Here is a 21238-nt window from a genome sequence, read left to right as displayed (position 1 = left end):
GAGGTGAAGTCACTTTCGGTTCCTTTTCTCAGGGGGTGGTAGATGGAGTCTAACTTGATGTGTTTGTTGATAGAATTCTGGTTGGAATGCCATGCTCCTAGGAATTCTCGTGCATGTCTTTGTTTGGCTTGTCCTAGAATGGATGTCTTGTCCCAGTCGAAGTGGTGTCCTTCCTCATCCATATGTAAGGAGACTAGTGAGAGAGGGTTATGTCTTTTTGCGGAGAATTCCTAGAAGCACCGCATTCCAACCAGAACTCTATCAACAAACACATCGAGTTAGACCCCATCTACCAACCCTTGAGAAAAGGAACCGGAAGTGACTTCACCACAGGAAATAACATCACAGGAAATGACATTACCAACCCAAAGAAACCCAAACATATAAATAGAAAATGTGAATTTTCAGCAGTGCTTCACCTGAGGCCCACTAAAGATATTACCTTATAGGGTGACGAAACGCCTGGAAATGAACCTTCAAGCTCAGCGAGCAAACCTACATCCAATAAAAAGTGCAATCTGGAGTTAATGTTTAATGAATTGCAAAGAAGTGAAATGTAGTGCATGACTCATTTGATCATCCATGGCAAGAGACAGTGAAACACTTCTCAGAGACTCTGTAAGAGAACTGAATTAACATTAACACTGTTACAATCAATAAGATAAAAATGGTCACAAGTCTGGAAAGGTAAAGTGTTATAGAGTCAGAGATGTACAGCTCAGAAACAGACCCTTTGGTCTAACTTGTACATGTCAACCAGATATCCTTAATTAATCTAGTCCCATTTGCCAGCACTTGGCTCATATCCCTCTAAACTCTTCCTATTCATATACCCATCCAGATGTTGTAATTGTACCAGCCTCCACCACTTCCTCTGGCAGCTTATTCCATACACGCACTTCTGTAAGGTCACCCTTCAGCTTCCAATGCTTTAGGGAAAAAAGCCCAAGCCTATTCAGCCTCTCTCTATTGCTCAAACTCTCCAACTCTGGCAACATCATTGTAAATCTTTGCTAAACCCTTTCAAGTTTAACATCTTTTCTGCAGCATGAAGACCAGAATTGAATGCTGTATTCCAAAAGTGGCCTAACCAATGCCATGTACAGCCAAAACTTCTATACTCAACACACTGAACAATAAAGACAACCATTCCAAATGCCTTCTTCACTCTCCTATCTACCTGTGACTCCACTTTCAAGGATCTATGAATCTGCACTCCAATGTTTTTGTTCAGCAACACTCCCTGGGACCTTACCATTTAGCATATAATTCCTACCCTGATTTGCCTTTCCAAAATGCAGAACCTCACATTTATCTAAACGAAATTCCATTTGCCAGTTCATTGGCCCATCTGATCAAGGTCCCGTTATACTCTGAGGTAATCTTCGCTGCTGTCCACTACACCACCATACCTTGCATGTTCACATCAAATCATTTATGCCAGTGGTGTATCCACGAATGCAAGGCAGCTCAAGGCATCCACATTTGCCACTTTGTCTCCTGGAGGGTGTTCCAACTTGTAATTTTATGCACTCAGAAAAAGAACCCACCTCTGAATTCGATCTGAAGTTAGTTGAGTTGTTATAATTCGAGATACACTCAGAAACACAGAATGTTAAAGAATTATTGAGCCTCACAACAGGAGGGAACTAGGTTAACATGCAGTGTGCCTATTAGAGTCAGACAGCATAAAACCAGATCTTCGGTCCAATGAGTCCATGCCAACCATGTTCTCAACTAAACTAGTCCTACCTGCCTGAGTCTGGCACATATTCCTCCAAACCTTTCCTATTCATAAACTTATCCAAATGTCTTTTAAACAGTGTAACTGTACTTGCATCACCAGTCCCTCATGTTTTTAAATCTTTCTCCTGATGTGTCCAAGAGTGACTGGTTGAGGAGCAAGAATGGGAACCCAGCTTTCTCTATCCTAGAGGCCCTTAAGTTATCTGAAATAGTTTAGCTGTTGCGTCAAGGTAGATTTAGATGAAATCCAGGATCTTCCTAATTTGCAAAAGTATTGATACCATATCAAAGGCATGTCAATCAACTGCACAGAGAAGAGCCTGAGACAATAACTTCAGCCTCAATATCTGACACCCACTCTTACCAAAAACTCAGCAGCATGAGTGCAGGAATGCCAAACCCATCATTAAATAATACCAGACTCACCACTTTATTGATGGCCTGCATGTTGCACAGGTTCTCCACTAGCAGTTTGCACACCTCCTCTTTACCCCAGTGTGATGCTGCATGCAATGGAGTCCAACCGTCATTGTCTAGGCTGTTCACATCGAAGCCAGCCTGGATTAACAACCTGCAACCACAAAAACGTGTTATAAAAAAACTTTGTTCAGGAAAGGCTAGCACAGGAGAAAGCACCTTTTTTTGCAGAGACCACTGCTTTCTTTAGACATGTATCCTTTATATTTTGTGAGTCAGTTAGCTCAGCGGACCGGACAGCTGGTTTGTAACTAGATTGACAGTAGATTCGATTTCCACACCAGCTGAGGTTACTACAGAGGTTCCACTTTCTCAACCTCACCCCTTGCCCGAGATGTGGTGACCCTCATGTTAAACCACCACTGGTGGTCTCTCACTAATGTGAGCGCAGCCCTCTGGCACTATGGCAACATGATCCTGTTCAGTGAACTTTCTGAGCAGAAACATCACCGTGTCCTGCCAAGGAGGGAGTGAACAATGAAGAATTACAAGATATAATGAATTTCGTTTTTGAAACATTTTGGTAAATTTGGACTTCCTATCAGCACTTTTCCTCGTTTTACATTCGATGCCACATCAAGTATTCCCCAGCCAGGTCCATGACAGACAATGCAAACAGGTCATCCCCTTTACACAGTCCCAATGATGTATATTAACCCCAGATCATCAACCATCCTTATTTTGTGAGTGAGACTGACTGTGGAATACCAATTAGCATGAGCAGTTCCAAGCTTTGTATCCATCAGAAGGTCAGTGAAGACTGAAATTCTTAGGATCCTTTTAGCAATGAGTGGGCAGACTGCTATGCTGTCAGTGTGGGCTAGATTGGAACCTACATTTCACAGGCCAGCTCCCAAGAGACACACATTATTATAGGCGCCAAGAAAAATCCAACTCAAGGTTACAGCTGGAGGTCATCCACCCATTCCATTTTCACTTTCTGATTTCGAATAATACTGCAAAGGACAATCCATCCCCAGAGATCTCAGGAAAATGCCTCTGACTGAGGGATTACTGCATTAGGATCTAAATATCACAGATTATCTCCTTACTTTGGCACTCTTTTATCTCACTCACCTGGGCTATTCTGGAGATATTACATTTAACATTGAAGTGATGAGGTCTCACAACTGCCCTGTTTTACAGTCTCAACTAAAAACCTGCACCCACAAACATACTGTTGTTACCTAGGTATTATTTGGCTTGAAGATTCCATAAATTATTAATTTGACCCATATTTGAGCCAGATAAGCCTGAGGAATCACCAATAGCAAAGCCTGACACTGCTCCTGATTTTGAATCAAGTAAAATCTGTTCCTAATGGCATGAAGCAGGAAAGTCAACAAAACTCCAAATATTAAAGACCTTATATCATTTTAAAAGAAACACGTTTGTAAAACAGGGTAAACAGGCAGTCAATGAAAATCTGTTCACTAACACGGGAAATTCAATGTCTTCTGTGTAATCATGATACACTCACTTTATAACCTCTAAATAGCCTTTGGCTGCAGCGACATGAAGGGCACTGGCTCCAGTTTTTGGATGTCGAATATCCTGTATTTTCCCTCGATTTAGCCATTGCCTGGCATCCTGGACCATTCGCTGCTCTTCCTCCCTCCTGGCTACCTCCACATCAATCCCTGAAGTCAAAAAACACAAAACACGTCACTGTCAACTCAAGACTTGGCATCTCATCAGTGTATCTGCAAATGCATTTTATTCTGTATGTCAACCAGTTTTGTGGTGTGTGCTGCCAGTTTAACAACTTTTGTTCTGTTCACTCCAATATTGCCTTCCATTCTTCCCAGTTGTTGTTACTATTTGGATTGCCACTCATTCACAGCAGCCAGGAAGAGAATTCCTTTCAAACTTTCGAAAGCATTGCACAACAATAATTTCCACACGTGGTCTGCCTCAAAGAGCTGGTTGGCAGAGATCTTATGATGTTTTAAGCTGACTTACAACACATCAATTGCCCCTGCTGCTCCTTACATTATTTCACCTCTTCTGTCCCTGTTTAATTTGCTTCTCTCTGACTTTTTATTTTGTTTCTCAGCCCTGATCTACATTTTTCTCTATGCTTATGTTTTCTTTTTATCTGTCCTACATCTCCAAAGTGATGGGTGAGATTGGACTGACAGTTGAAGGAGTGATCTCCGACTATGCCCTTCACAATGCATTAGAAAGTAGGGTCAACTGAACCACATGATCACACCGGTTTCCCATGCAGCACACCAAAGACGTTTGAAATTTTACTCAAAATGTATAGAAAAGGACAAATTTAAAAAAAAGTGGAAATGGCATACATTCCTTTTCAACTGTTGGGAATGATGCATCAAAGCTAAAGCTGTAGTATATCAATGCAGTTGTACCTCAATGAGAGTATCTCATTCCCAAAAGGAAAGTTGTGAAATTATAGCACAAGAGTTAGGCTGACAATCCAGTGCAGTTTTGAAGGAGTGTTGTGCTGTCTGAGGTGTTGTATTATGGAAGGAAAATTAACTCAAAGATCCTTCTGCCTTCTTAAGGCTGAAAGGGGTGGTACATTTAGTTGTTCTCCCTCAAGCCTCCCAGATAAGATCTATAATTTAGCCAAGATTAAAACCAATTAATTGGTTATTAACTCATTGATTTGTTGTGGAAACATTCTGTACATTTCCTCAACAAAAACAGTGAACACAATTCATTATTACTTCAGTGGCTGTTGGACTCAGAGGTACGGGGAGGTTGTGAAAGGCACTATATAAAAATAAGCCAGTCAGTCTGTGGGTGAGGATGGGAGTGGAATGAGTGTGTTAGGGCCACTAACTGCAAAAGCTGTTTCCCATTCTTACAAATATCTCTCCTAGCCATTAAAGATTTTGGATGGCACTGCATATGACAAGTCAAATTTTGTTCCTTTTCTCTCATCTGTTTCCATTATTCTTCACTGATCCTTACATTATTTCATCTCTTCTGTTCCTGTGTCATTTGCTTCTCTCTGACTTTTTATTTTGTTTCTCAGTCCTATCTACATTTCACTCTGCGCGTATGTTTTATTTTTACCTGTCCTAGGTTTCGGAAGTGATTGATGGGATTGGACTCTCAGTTGAAGAAGCAGCAGCCATCAATGACCCTAGCCAACTTTTTCTGATGAGGATTTGCTTGGGTAATGTGGTGTCCAGCCAGGTTTTAATGGCTGCTTCCCTGTCTGCCTCCCACAATTCTTATGGTTCTGAAGTCTCTCATGCCTACCATGGTCCTACACACACACACACACACACACACACACAAACACTTCTATATTAGTATCTGAGCTGAGTCAGCTACTGCTGAGCCAAGAAGCTTATTTGTTTTTCTTCTCCATTCCAGGACTGGAGATGGTGACACTGATATAACAAAACAAATAATATTCTGGGTTTTATACAAGAATGAATCAAATATAAAACAGCAAAGTAATGTTGAATTTCTCTAAACAGAGCAGTTGGGTCACACTGCAATATTTGCAGTTCTGGTCAACCCATTATCTAAAGAAAAGCAGAAATTGCTAACAAAAAATGCTCAGCAGATTTGGCAGCATCTGTGGAGAGAAATCAGAGTTAATGTTTCGAGTCCAGTGACCTTTCCTCAGAACTGATGGTAGCTCAGGCTTGCAGTTCTGAGCAAGAGTCACTGGACCTGAGATGTCAACTATGATTTCTCTCCACAGATGCTGCCGGACCTGCTGAACTTTTCCAGCAACGTCTGTTTTTGTTGCTGATTTCCAACATCTGCAATCATGAAAGGAGTACTGACACACACTTATGACTGAAGTTCTAGTTCTGAAAAGGAATCACACAACATATTTATCAACTAGAATGAAGTAGTTTGAAAATGAGGGGAAGGCTGGGGACACTTTTACAACTTGCTGGGGTAGCATGCAGAACATTTGGAAGACCATAATCTAATCAAGTAGAATCAGCATGGCTAATTATTAGAGTTTTTTGAGGAATTCTCAACTAGAATAGATAGAGGGGAAGGTGTAGACATGTTTTGTTTGGACATCCAGAAGACGTTCGACAAGGTAGTACATTGGCATGGATAGAGAATTAGCTCACGGGCAGGAAACAGCAAGTGAGAATAAGTGCTTCTTTTACAGGTTGGCGACCAGTGGGGTCCCAGAGATCAGTGCTGGGTTTGTGACTGCTTACAAAATAAATTAACAACTTGGAGGAACAAAGTGAATGTACGAGAGGCTAATTTGCAGTTTACACTAAAATAGGTAGAAAGGCAGATCGTGAGTGACACCGGTATTTTACAGAGAGATACTAATAGGTTATTAGGCAAAAAAATTGGAAAATGGAATATAATATGTTTGAAAATGTAAAGTTGTTCACTTTGGAATGGAGAACAAAAGAGCAGAGTATTATTTAAATGGAGAAAAATTGTAGAAAGAAGGACAAAGGGACTTGGAGGTATTTGTGCATGATACTCAAAGCTACAACAGGCACAAGGAAAAATCAGGAAGGCTAGTGGAATATTGGTTCTTATTCCAAGGGGGTCGGGGTATAAGAGTAGCAAAGTCTTACTGCAACTGTACAAAGTGCTATTGAGACCACATTGGGAATTAGAAGAATGAGATGTGATGTCATTTAAACTTATGGGATTCTTAAGGGGCTCACAGGTCAAATGCTGAGAGGATGTATCCCCGTCATGGGAGAGTCTAGGACCAGAGGGCATAATTTCAAAACAAAGAGGACCAATTTAAGACTGAAATGAGGAAAAGTTTCTTCTGAGGGTTGACCGTCATTGGAATTCCTTGCTACAAAGAGCTCTGGGGACAAAGTCCTTGTGTATATTTAAGGCTGAGATAGATTCTGAATCAGTGGGGAATCAAGAATTGCAAGAAAAGTAGAGTGAGGATCCTGCTGGATGGCAGAGCAAGCTCGAATGAGCCAAAAGTTTATTCCTATTTCTTGTGGTCTTATTATCTTATTACACCATCCGTCTTTTAACCATCACTTTCTCAGCTCAATCATGACCACTGCTCACTTCTATTGCTACATCCCTTTGAAGTACTACTCAACCCTTAAATCTTTGCCATTCCATTATTCCAGTTTGGCCTTAACTTCCATTCCTCTGTCACACAACAGCGGCTTTCAGATTCAGCAGCCTTTCTGTACAATGAAAGAACTCAACGTCAGATAATGAAAGTCATCATTTGCCTTATGCCCTTTCATGCACTCTCGCTGCGTCTCAGGTGTCAGAATGTTTACATTTCCTAACCATTAATCTTTCTTCCCAGGTGTCAGGAACAAGAAAGATTATATTTTCTAACTGTGAACACAACCTGGAGGACAAAAACTCTCTTTCAGAAGTTCAAACATTTTTTTTAAGAAACAAGCTTGTGAACACAGGAATTGCAATCTGTCTCAACTCTGAAGTTTATAGTTACAAAAGGTTTGTGATGAGAACATCCCATTCTCTTTATTCTCTCACTGGAATGTGCAGGCTTGTGGTTCATGCAGCCTCTCTGCATGATTTTTAAACACAATGTAAACATTTCCCAAAAAAGCTTTTTGATACTGTCTTCTAGCTTTTCCTTCAAATAATTTTGAAGACGAACTCATCAATAACTGTAAGCAAACTGAAAAAACATTCCAGTCAATCAGCTGACTAAATGCTACTGATGCAGATTGGGAGCCAGTGGACGTGTTTGGTGCTTCATTTTCTGCATTTAACCAAAAGTGTTCAATATCCAGCCAAAAAAATATTGTTCTAGTTCAGGACTCTGGGAGAAACTGGGACCTTGAAACAAAACAGAATAAAAAAGGCAAAAATACCGAATGATATTATTGTATCAAGCAGTTTTTTTCTGGATATATTATGCAAATAGCCTGGCTACGTTTGTAACACTGCGTTGGATTCTACATCCACAATGAAGTGATGCCAATAAATCTCAGTCTTTTTTCACGAGAGGAGAAACGAATGTGTTGTCGAAACAGGGACTCCTTTCTATCTATATAAAATTGGGTCCCAGCCTCATTCGCTATCATGCATTATTAATAATGCACTATATTTGGTGGTAATTGGGAGGAAGGTGAGAATAATCAAGATCAGCCTGTCAGGGTGTCAACTGCATATCAACTGAATTCAGTTATCTCCAGCTGATGGGTATCAATTGGTGATTTATGTGTATACATCTCGGTGAAGGGATTGTGGGGCACACTGATAGTGACAATTAAGAGGCCCATGTGCAAATCCCAGATTGCTCCAGAGATGTGTGATAATATTACTGAACAGGTTGTTTAGAAAATGCTTGAAAATAAAATTTTGTGACTAAAAACTAGACTCCAACACTCCTTTACTGTCTGGCTTTCTGAGTTGGACACAGGGATCATCTCTCCCTGCTCTGTGCTCAATGATGCAGTGGGTAGCTTTGTAATAGGATTGGTAAACTGAATGTTCAAAGACAAATTATCCATTTTAGTATCTGCTCAGTGGAGGTACACATGTTCAACACCAATGATTTATTTGTTATCAATGATTCTTATGTCGCAAGCTCAAAGTAGCTTTACCAAAAAGAATAACACTGATATCTGAAGTTCTGCTTAGGCTCAAAGAGTGCCATGCAATTCACCTGCACAGGCATGTACCAATCCTGAGAAGGAAGATCGTACAATACCAAATGCTTTACCATGGTTCTACATTGTTGTGGAAGTCATTGGCAAGTGGTGGTCTCTCCATCATAAGTATTCAGCAATATATAAGGTTTATTCATGCAAAAAGACCACCACATGCTCACACAAAGCCAGGATTCAACAATAGCAACTGGAAATATTTCCCACACAGAGTTTGATGAGTGATCACTGTCAAGGTTTAAAATTGGACACATTGCCATCATGAATAATCAGTGCCTTTGCGCCTCATTATCCAGTCATGGACAGTTCTCATGTGCCTGATAAAGAATTGACAATGGCACAGACTTTCACCATGGACTCCATACTGAAAGAAGAAAGAATTCAGATCTGGATACTTGGGCAAATGTGATTGTTCTGAATCTACCAGTAAGTTAACACAAAACAAATACAGAAAATGGAGAAACTCAGCAGGTCTGGCAGCACCTGTGGAGACAGAGTTTGTTTTTCTCTTTCCACAAACCTGCTGAATTTCTTCAGAATTCACTGTGCTTGTTTCAGATTTCTGCATTCACAGGATTTTCCTTTAACTTAAGTAAGTGAATGGAACATTCAACTCCAACATGAGGAAGTGTGATCTTTCCTTGAAGGTAGCACAGAAATCTGGTCAGAGCAGTGGAACTGGCATACTGCCTGCAATCATAATGGGTTGCAAAATGCTTATTATCATTGGAAGATGAATCACTCTCAAGCGGTACAAATCTATCTTCCATCCATGCAATCCATGATATGGGTGGAACATATACACTGGCTATCAGGAACTGAGCGTGAATGACGGACCAAATAATTCTATTTATGAAACCAACTGTTGGTCACATCCATTCAGATGCAAAGATGACATTGACCCTTACTTCTCGACATTAGATTAGTCTACAACTCGCCTGGACCATAGATTGTGGAATGTCTGAAATTAATAGTTTACTCCAAGTATATATAGCGTCAACAGTTTGGGCCTGAAAGTGTGGCAGAGGCAGGTTCAATTGAAGCACTCAAAATGTAGTTAGATTGTTATCTAAGAAGGAAACATATGCAGGGTTACAAGGAGAAGGGCTCCTGAGAGCCAGAGCAGACGCAATGACCCAAATGACCTAGCTCGGCATTCTGACAGTTGTGAGCTGGAAAAATAATGGTAACCTGCTTGGCAAAGTGACACTCCATACTTAGGTCTCCTAACCTGCTTCCTACTGAGAAAAAAGTTATAGCCTTTCATAATTACTAACAGGATTGTGAATGAACAAATCGCTAAGAGGGACAATCAGGAATTCCACAAAATCCTCAGGAAATAATAAGTAGCAAGACCACCAGGTTATAGACAGGAATTTACCAGGAAATAACTAAGTCTGAATAGTAGGCATTAGTTGTAAAGTAGCAGTAATACAGAAGACATTCACACATTGAAAATCATTCCTGAGCTGAGACACTTAGAGTTGAAATAAAATTTGGAATCATCAGAAGTTAAAACAGTTTGATATTCTCACATCTCTCTGACAGCCACCAAAACATCTGACTGAATTTTACAGTGGCTCACTGCATACAAAGCACTCTGACAGAGTACAGAACGATAGACTGAAGATTTAATTCAATTAAAGCATATATTTCTTTCACTCCCTTTGTATATAGCTGCCCCCTCAATCAGAAGCATTAGTCACTATCAGCACAGAGGAATTGTGGGTTAACTTACCCAGAACTGGACTTACAGATGACATTGAATGAATTATTAATGTATTCAGTGAGGGCTATCACAGAGGTAAAGGTGTAGCCTTAAAACTACAGAATCCAACAGTAGTGATGGTTTGGACTAATACTAGCTGACTGCTCGCTCAAGACCTCAGCTGGCGAAACACAATTATTAGCTGAATCATATAGACCAAAGGTAGTTCTGGTTTCCTGACCTTGTGTTGAGTTATTGATCTCAGCTACATTAGACACAGGGATGCTACCAAGGACTCAATAACCTTGCCTGGGAGGAGAAAGCCTATTTAACTGCAAGTTAGGCGAGAACTTAATAAAAGTCTGATGTTCTGTCACAACTGAAATCTCAAGAACACTCCCTCGAGGCTTCTACCCAAATGGAGGGTAGCCATTTGGTCAAGTTACTGAAGGATACTTGCCATCATGTAACCACATCTCAGCAAGGATCAGTGCTGTTACGACGGAAGAGGAGAAAATGGAATAAATAAATAAATATAATAATGGCAGCAGATCAGCAGGAAAGAATGGTGGCTACTAATTTTCCATTTTTGAAATCAATATCCTGGCAAGATCAGTTATCCCCCTCGCTATCAACCCATTACTTCTAAATGATCCCAATTATTTGACTTTCTCATTATAACGCTACTGTAATCTTCGGTCCAATTATGCTGAAGGACTTAAGATTGTTTCTTCACAGCACCAATTTAAAGAATCTTCTGCTGTCCAATTGGGCATTCCAAATTGCAGTAGATTCTTTACTTGTGAGGCAGATATTTTTCATTCCAGAATTAACTGCTTAGTCAGAGCCCTTACCTTGCTTTTTTATGACGTCTTTCAGCAGTTTCTCCATAGCTTCACCCTGAGCAATGTCAATTGGCAGTTCCCCTTCACTGTTCACAGCTGCAACATTCGCCCTCTGTTTAATTAAATACCTAACAAGGAGAAAGCAGATACTTTTACTGGGCACTTGGGCACTTCCCAGTGTTGATTTGAACTGAATCTTGGCCAAATTCAATCACATCACTCACTGATCACTATCAACCATTCTGAATTCTTGGTTAAGCTGCTGTTAGATGAAAATCAACAAAAGGAAAGATGAAATATTTTTGTCAGATCTTACACTTATCAAGAGCTTTATTTAGTGAGTAATTAATATCACTAAATTCCAGTTCTGGCAGTTCAGTTAGAGGGTCCTTAAAGCAACCCATCTCTTTATTGAAGTCCAACTGGCTGGTGAATATTTAAAAAGGTTGTGGCATTATCAGTTCCCTTTTTACTGGGTGCACAGTACTTACACTTGACTGAGATTCAAATATTCTTAATACTGACATCAATGGTGATATAAAACATAGGGCATGTGCAAGGAAAACCACAAAACGGAGCTTATCTGAATTTTCTCGCAAAATATATTGATAAGGTGTCTGCTTCTGGTGAGCACTGACAGAAAAAGCACCAAACATACTGCTGCTTTAGGTTTCATTATTCCAGTTTGATTCTGTTCTTGTGATGGATGCAGGGGTCTGAATTCAAATCTGAAGCATCACTGAGAAACATCTTTTTTTATGAAGCAACAGGGAAGATGCCTCACACAGCAGCATCATAGAGGCTAGATGCATAATTAGAGTTTATAGAGATATACTGCATGGAAACAGATCCTTCGGTCCAACTTGTCCATGCCGACTAGATATCTTAAATTAATCTAATCGCATTTGCCAGCATTTGGCCCAGATCTCTCCAAACCCTTCTAACTCATATATCCATCCAAATGTCTTTCAAATATTGTAATGGCACCATACCCACCTCTTCCTCTGGTAGTTCATTCCATACACACACCACCCTCTCATGTAAAGGTTGCCCTCAGCTCCTTTTTAAATCTTTCCCCTCTCATCTTAAACCTATGTATTCTAGTTTTGAACTCCCCTACCTTGGGGAAAAGTCTTTGCCTATTTACCCTATCCATACCACTCATGATTTTATAAACCTCCATAGGTCACCCCTCAGCTTCCTACACTCCAAGAAAAATAGCCCTAGCCAATGAAGCCTTTCCCAATAGTTCAAACCCTCCAACCCTGGTAATATTCTTGCACATCTTATCTGAACCCTTTCAAGTTTAACAACATCTTTCCTAAAGCAGGGAGACCAGAATTTAATGTAGTATTCCAAAAGCAGCCTAACCAATATCCTATTTGGCTACTAAAACCCCATGTAATTGCTCGGTCGTGTGGGAGCCCCTTTTTGATATTCCTACTTTACATTGCCTTATCAAGCAATGGCAGCTCATAACAATTTGAGAGGTGTAGATAACAAAGCTAAGAGCAGAGTAATTAAAGTATTGAATAAGAATATACAAGGTTAAACTTAGCAAGCCTAAGGAAGACTTAATATTAGAAGCATATTTTCTTCCCTCTCATGCATTAATGGATTAAAGATAGAGGGACACAAACTAAGAGCAATGAAATTATGAATATGGGAGTTGTGATGGAAAGCTCCGCCTAATCCTTAAGATCTCACTAACCCTCAAAAAATAAATTTGAACTTCCAATTAATATCTAAATTGACCTGTAAACATTGTATCTTTTTATGTTGACATATTTTTGATTCTGAACTAAAATCAGAAAGTGACTGTTTTAAAGCCAAGAATTGTGAATGGAATGGCACTTTTAAAAAGCACAATACTGAAACTCATTGTAGGTCAAGTTTACCCTGCTGTTTTTTTTTGAGCAGTGAAAGAGGCTGTTTGCAGATGGGCAAAATTATGCCAGAGCTGTAGACAGCAAGTCCCTGGTAGTTACAATTAATTTGATCTGTCCCATTTGCATCCTACCATATTCGAAACAATTCTCTAAATATTGCAATATTACAAATATTTGTTCAGTGAGAAATCCTAGTACTGGAAATTGGTCACCTACATTAAGAAATATTGCCAAGGAAACTAAAGCTGTAGTACTGGTGAACTGTTGTCATAAAGTTATTATGGCTCAAAAGGAATCCAGTGTCTCCAAACTAACATTGTAGCTAAATCCCCATCCCTCAAAGCATTCCTCTACACCTTCTCAAGGACGCTAGCATCCTTCCTGAGGTATGGTGACCAGAACTGAACACAATATTTTATATCACATTATACAATTTAACATTATTTCCCTGCTTTTATATCGAATGCGTCCAATTATGAAACATAAGATCCCTCATGCTTTGCTAACCATTCCATCAAAACACATTGTATGGGGAGTCAGATCAGATTTCATTTAGGCTTTTAAGATTCTAAGAGGTGTATGTATAAACTGATTCCTAATAACATCTGGCAAAACCACAATATCTACAAGTTGCTCAAGGGAGAGAGAAGGTGGAGAAAGTGAGGTCTGCAGATGCTGGAGATCAAAGTTGAAACTTTATTGCTGGAACAGCACAGCAGGTCAGGCAGCATCCAGGGAACAGGAGATTCGACGTTTCGGGCACAGGCCCTTCTTCAGGAATGAGAGAAGGTGAACAGCTAACTTAAATGGAGCTACTTTACATAAAAAGATGACTATAGGCTCAAATGAAAGTGGAGAGTGGAGCAAATTGGCAGATAAAGTGACTAAGTAGCATGAGAGATTTTGTAGCAATGGGTTAGTTTGGTACATTTGAGGGACTGTAGATGGCCTCTCTCATATTTCCCCATTGTAGTGTTCCTATGGTGTGAAAACAGGCCAAGTAATTCTCAATATTGTTGTTTCTAAGGTAACCAGTCAGTGGAACATTCCAAATTTTGTTGGTGAATTCACCCTTGTACCAAGTCAATGTGGCCTTGACCACACTGATCTAACTTCAGCTCTGTTGCTTCTATAAACTGAATTCACTAATTATTCCTGCTTGGAGCTGAAAGCCTTGATTGATTGCTTCAATTTACAGGAATAGCCCAAAAACATGAGTCTAAGACTTAGAGCAGCCCTGAGCAGGGACAAACAGGTGATAGTTAATAGCCATTTTACATTCAAAATAGATCATCCAATATGCCTGGAGGAATCATTTTGAAATGCAGACAAAATAATTCCCAAACAAGGGACAGTAATTTTTAATACCAATTTCCATTCATTCAATTGAATTAAAAACTGCAATCAACTTTACTGTCTATTTCAAGATACTGTTTACTGAGTGTCTGGCTCTGGACAATTACAAAAAGTAAATTCTCTGCCTCAAATCAATTAATTTCTCCCAAACATTCGTATACAGTGCTTTTAACACTGATAATATGACTGAAGGAATATTAGATCATCTACATTACAAATCTTTTGCCCCTGTGCATTTTCAAGGCAATGTCTCCTTTAGGAGTAGTCAGAATTTCAGGAGCTACTAGTTATCTACTGCTCAGGTTTTAAGCTTCAGACTATGTGAGCCAAGTTTGAATAGGAGACAGGTGGTGAAATTAATACCTATGCTGAAAGGGTACTCAATGCCCCCCCACCCCCAACAATGATTTATCAGTGAGGGTGAATTGTTCCTAGCAATTTGCTGCATCTACACTCACTCTGCAATCTCCATGAAACCACACGAGGCAGCAGCGTGTAATGCTGTCCAACCTTCATTGTCGGGCTGATTAATGTTAGCTCCATGCTCCACCAGAAAAGTGACCATGTCTAGGTTTTCATCGATGCAGGCCTGTCAAAAAGAAGGCAATAATCAGTTAACAGACACATGGAGCTGCTCCACTACATGATGCTCTCAATCACTATTTTAAGTGGAACCACAGGGTCAATTTATTAAAACTAGTTACTAAAGAATCTCCTGAAACACCATTCATACTGAACCACAGGATATGCAACAAAAAATCTGTTACAGGAAGGAACTGTGCACAATATGAAAAACTCAACAAAAGGAAATAAGGCTGAAAAAACACTGGAAATAGTCAGCAGCCCAAGCAGCATCTGCAGTGCAAGAAATGAGGTTACTGTTCCTCCTCTCCCAATTTGTGTTTCTCTCCTGTTCTTCCCTTAGTGGGTTATTTTCACCCTTTCTTGTACGTTTCTCTGCTTCCCTGATCGTGTTGCTGTATGGCTTCATTGAGCTTCCAGCCAGGAGATGGTCACTGTTCCCATTACCCTCATTCCCATGAACTGCAATGGAGTGGTGAGTTCCTAATGCTGGAGAGATCAGAAGGCTGACACTGCACAACTTGGTTGTAAGCCACAATATTATAGCTTTGCATAGAGCAGCTTATCAAATCAGTGATTAGCTCTGCTTCCTCACAGTGTTAGAGACCCAGGTTCAATTCCACCCTTGGGCAACTGTCTGCACAATCTGCATGGCTTTCGTCATGATCCAATTTTCTCCCACAGTCCAAAGATGTGCAGGTTAGGTGGACTGGCCATGCTAAATTGGCCATGGTGTTCAGGGATGTGCCATGGAATTACTGTTAGGTGGTAGATAGATCCAGGTTAGGTGGATTAGCCATGGAAAATGCAGGTTATAGGTTTAGAGTAGGAGGGTGGGATGTTCTTTGGAGAGTCGGAGTGGGCTTAATGGGCTAAAGGGCCTGCTTCCACACTGTAGGGATTCAATGATTCTATGAATAAACCACACATACAAGTTTGTAGATTTCCCAACTACCACTATCACCATCAAGTTGTCAGCAGCACTCTGGGGTGGAAAAAAATATCCACTGTAATGCAAACATGCTTGGGCACTCAACAGGGCCAAAGCGCCATTTAATTTTAGGTTGGAAGGTTTTAAAATTGAGGTAAAAGATGAGAGGAGTTTTGAATAAACATTTTACAAGTTTACAGTTTTACTGACAGCAGGAATATGGAGAGCAGCTCGAGACAAGTCAACATGCGATGAGTTCTCCAGGAATATATTTACACATTCACGTTTTGGAATGTTCCTTCATAGTCACTGGATTAACATCCTGGAATTCCCATCTGAATAGGATTATGAGTGTACCTGCACCCCATGGATTGCAGCAGCTCAAGAATCCAATTCAACATCACCTTCTCAACTGCAACAGGTAATAAATGTTAGTCTGCAATACTCTCATCCCATGAATGAATAAAGGTAAGAAATTAACTAACGTTGACAATCTTATTTCTGCTAGACAGAGACTGTGAAAATGAGGAAAGCAGCTTAATATCATTACCAAGGAGCCTGTAATTTCAAAGTGACAAGCAACAGGTGTACATGGACTTGCTCTATTATCTTTATATAGAAGCTATATCTAAAATTAAAGGTATTATCAAATCACAAGATTTCTAATAATGTAAGCACACAAAGCAACTTTATTATCCTCACCTGCTAAAAGTGCAAAGTTTTCTGCAATAAAGCTTCAGCTTGTTTTCACACACAAGTTGATAATATTCACACATGATTAGTGTGGTTTAAGAGAAATTCAGGTTTTCTGTGGTTTGTGCAATTCAGCACTGTACCGTTGGCTGTATTTTTTTAAAAGGTATGGAAACAGTTAAGGAAGAAAAGCCGTTAAAAAGAAAACTAAAAGGATATGATTGCTTTGTGTGGTAGGGAGTTTAGAAGGGATGGCTTGATGAGTGGAAGTATGCTGTGGGGGAAAAAGGGAGGCCTGAGTCAGAGAAACTCCTATTGAATTGTAAAAACAAGAAGCAAGTTCACAAATTATAAGCAGTAACCCAGGCAATCAACAAAACAAAACAATATAAATCCCCTTGTATCAGGAAGCTCCATCGGAACAGGATCCCTGAAATAGATAAGCATCTGGAAAAATCTCAGCAAACTAATTTCTTAAAGTGGCTATGAGAATGCCCTTATTTGTTTGGTTTTTGATGGCTGGTTCGGATGGTGGCAGGGTTACAGGAAACAGCACCAGTGTCCTTACTCTAAGAATGGCAACAACAGCAACAGGCTCACTAAAAGACTGTTCCCTGTGCAGCCAGGAACACAGTGCCAAGACAAAGGGAAAAAGATAGGGATGCACAGAAAGAGATTGATGACAGCAAATTGGGAGAGAAGTAAATATTGATTGGGCGCTGATGAGAAATGAGTGCATTTTAAAATGGGTTGGCTGGAGAGAATAGAGAATATGGCCAGTGTGGAGATGGGTTACGAACATGCAAGACGGTGTTCATGCTCTGAAACAGTTAAACTCTGTCGGGTTCTGAGGGCTATAAGGTATTAGGCAGAAGTTGAGGTAGATAAGGTGTGTTCCAGAAAATGGTCACTCAGTCTACAAAGCAACAGTGCTAGCTTTATTTGTACAATTGAAGAGAAAAAACAAGTCCTACAACAAATCTCATGCAGCTCAGTTCTGCCCTCTCTCCAGGACAGGCAGACAGAATAGTCATCATATTTACAAAACAGAGACGCATCTTCCTATTTCACCAATCTGTCTACATTCTCGTAAAATTCACATTCTCTTCTTTCTTTACTCAATTTCTGAATTTTGTTCTCATCTGCAAACTCTGAAATCATGCCCTTTAAATCCAAGTTCAGGTCACTGCTGTACATATAGAGGCGAAATGGGCTTAACAATGCTGTATACTTCCAACCAGTTTGAAAAACAACCATTAAACACTACTTGCAGTTTACGGTCTCTCATCTCAGCTTCTAGATTTTCACTGCTGTGTGTTTTAATGCTTTCAACAAGTCTCCTTGTAGTTAACAAGTCTATTATGTGACACTTAATCAAAGGCCTTTTCAAAGTTCATTTGTACAATGTCAATTGAAGACATGCCATGGTGCAGTGATAGTGCCCCAATTCTGGTCAGAAGGTCCAGATTCAAGTCCCAAGTGCCCTGGAGGTGTGTCATAACACGTACAAAGAGGTTGATTAAAAATATGTTCTTTAAACATAACATCAATGACACAACTCACATATTTTAATCAAATTGTGGGGATCAAAATCAGAAGGAATGATAAATGGACAGGAAACAGTTCAGTATTTTTAGGACTTTTCAGGGCAGAGAGAAAGGAGCAACAGGGCAAAGGTAATTTCAGACAGCAAGTAAGTTACTGAATCATCATTCTGTGATAGCACAGTTCTGAAAGTAGCAAATAGATGGGGAATCCAGAATCAGAAGATACTGGAGAAGTTCATTCATACGAGATGGACTGAGTCCACAGAGAGACGCAAGGGCACAGACAACCAGTGGGGCTTAGGAAAAGACATAGGTAATTGCTGTACAAATGAACTTTGTAGAAGGAATTAACTGAGCTTTGTGAAAGATGCAGATGATAAGAGGAATGGGGGAAATTCATCCTCAAAACAACGAGAGCATGGACAGGAAGGGCAGGGCACAGGCAGAAGTTTCAGAACATGAAGAAGGTCCAGGAGATGAGGGAGCATGTGCTATACATCATCCCTCAATGCAATCCCTACCTTGGATAATCCACTAGACAGGTCCACAAAGAGGACAAGAATGGAGGTTTAAGTGTGAAGGGAGTGAGCTATAGAGAAAGATTTGAGAACTCAAGCTCAATAGAAAGATTGCACTTTAGTAAAGAGGAGATTAATGTATGTAAACCCAGAATATTATTTCATTTATACCTGTATCACTTTGTAAAGTAAGTTCAAAATGGTTCATGGAAAATAAAAACCTCACCCAATACAGTTGATGTAGTAAATGATTGGTGAATTATTTGGTAAATTAAACCAAAGTTTAAAGCAATGGAGGATTACAAAATACCATTAAATATTCAGCCGAGCAGGACAAACTTAATGAGACAATGATCCTTCCTCATTTTGCTCTCTGACATTCCAACATCCTATCTGCTGTAAAATACAAACACTTGTCCAAACAAGGTAGAGGTGTTGAATGAAACAAAAATGATGGACTGGTGCCATTTTTCTCAATTGCCCTCACTGCCATGGTGGATTTTCCCAGTGCCCAATAAAGCTACAGTCAGGCAAGGCATATTAAAACTGAAATGGCCAATCACAGAGACTGAGTTAACCATGAGGGAATTGATTTATAGTCCCCTTAATGGTATTTTGTGTGCGTTTAGTCAGAGAAAGACCATGCTGCTTTATTCCTGACCATACACCTTTCAGTAGCTGCAAGTGCTGAAGTAGAGCAGCATAGAGTCTCTACACTCTCCACTAATTAGAGTTTTACTTCTGGCAATTCTGTCAGAAGCAAAACTAAAAACACTGACATGAAACTCACCCAGGAAATGTGTGGTGAATTATATATTTGTCAGATGAACAGAATTTCTAATTAATCTCCGGGTAGTCTTCACACTTGAAAGCCTTTGCAGACTGGCATCCTGGAATCTTGCATATATTAGTATCTCAAAAGAGGCAGATGTCACCTAATCATTTCACATGTTGATACAGGCAATGGCACTGATGTGTTTTCTTTTACCTCCAGCAGAACATTTATGCCGGACTTAGCAATGCTTATGTTTTCCCTTATAACATAAGAACTAAACATGAGAGAAATAACTCCACAGAGGCAAGTGAAGTCAACTTCTATTTAGTTGTGGCCAGCCAGCTCGCTCAGAGTCAGTCCCCTGAATTGAAGAGATTCTAATTCTCCTGGTTATATTGGTCAGCCAGGGCTTTCCAGATCAGGGTTGTTAACCTGGGCCAATCAAGGATCTTACAGTTAAGAAGACCCAGCTGGTTCCAATCATTACAATGAGTTCTGTGGTAATGGAAGATCCAACAAATGTTTATTACACTCTCTACATATTCAAGTAAGAGAGCAACAGAGATGTATTCTGCTATTCAGTTATAAAGGGAAGAGTCTGGGACAAAAATAAAGGATCTGGTACTGCTCCTGGACTTGACCCACGGCTCCAGCCTCTGACATGAACAGTGGCCTCACCACTCAAACTTGACCGACCACCCACTCTAACTGAGCACAGTCGCATTCTTCCATCAGTGTTGTGCTTCAAGTGATCAGAGTTAAGATGGCATCTGAAACCTTTATACTCTTAGGTCACATGCTATGATACTGTGATGATGTCATGAGCATGTGAGGCATACTGACAATGAGACATAATCAATTGATACCAGTAATTAAAACCCTCAAAGTTCATGATCACCATTGACAAATAGGTATCATTGGAGAGTTTAATACACTGTACCTCCTTGACCAACAAGACAAAGAAATTTATCTCCAAAAGAACAGCTAAACTAAGAGAAATGTCAAACTCCTTAAAAGACCTAAAAAAACTGCTGATGTTGTAAATCAGATACAAAAATAAAACTTGCTGGAAAAACTCAGCAAGTCTGGCAGCACCTGTGAAGAGAAATTAGAGTTAATGTTTTGTGTCCTCAGAAGATTCTTTCCACAGAAGATTCTTTCCACAGAGGCTGCCAGACCTGCTGAGTTTTTGCTTTTGTTTCAAAATCCTTCACGTCTAATGTTGCCAAATTAAGTAAAAAGCACTACGATATTGAATTTGCTATTCAGATTAAAATTTACACAAATTGATCACAAAGATGCTATTTAATCTCTCTAACACTGGATGACAGCCAGGGATAAGTTAACACTCTAGTTCGGAGGCTGAAAGTCAGTCATTCTCTCGCTGCACACACTGCACATCAATGGAATGTGGCAATACAGAGAAAATCCTGGCCAGGCCAACATTAGGGAGTCATGATTTGGAGATGTCGGTATTGGACTGGGGTGTACAAAGTTAAAAATCACACAACACCAGCACTCCGAAAGCTAGTGCTTCCAATTAAACCTGTTGGACTATAACCTGGTGTTGTG

At 39.9% G+C, this 21238-nt stretch overlaps 1 protein-coding gene across 5 annotated transcripts in view; it reads right to left on the bottom strand.

The window, feature by feature from the left end:
• The window catches only part of LOC122557924 (protein phosphatase 1 regulatory subunit 12A-like), a 151589-nt gene that overhangs the window by 79893 nt on the left and 50458 nt on the right, over window positions 1-21238 (bottom strand). For all 5 annotated transcript variants that reach the window (XM_043706148.2, XM_043706146.2, XM_087996709.1 and 2 more), the window contains exons 2-5: window positions 15079-15209; window positions 11385-11503; window positions 3704-3863; window positions 2173-2317 (exon numbers count right to left, since the gene is read on the bottom strand). In XM_043706148.2, the coding sequence (XP_043562083.2) occupies window positions 2173-2317; window positions 3704-3863; window positions 11385-11503; window positions 15079-15209 (555 nt within the window). The remainder of the gene's footprint in view (window positions 1-2172; window positions 2318-3703; window positions 3864-11384; window positions 11504-15078; window positions 15210-21238) is intronic.

The sequence above is a fragment of the Chiloscyllium plagiosum genome, unplaced genomic scaffold (genome assembly GCF_037043375.1).
Source record: "Chiloscyllium plagiosum isolate Xiang-an unplaced genomic scaffold, Cpla_swu_hap1 HiC_scaffold_18, whole genome shotgun sequence".
NCBI classification, from domain to species: domain Eukaryota; kingdom Metazoa; phylum Chordata; class Chondrichthyes; order Orectolobiformes; family Hemiscylliidae; genus Chiloscyllium; species Chiloscyllium plagiosum.
The sequence above is the reverse complement of the archived record's forward strand: the minus strand, read 5'-3'. Positions and strand labels throughout refer to the sequence as shown.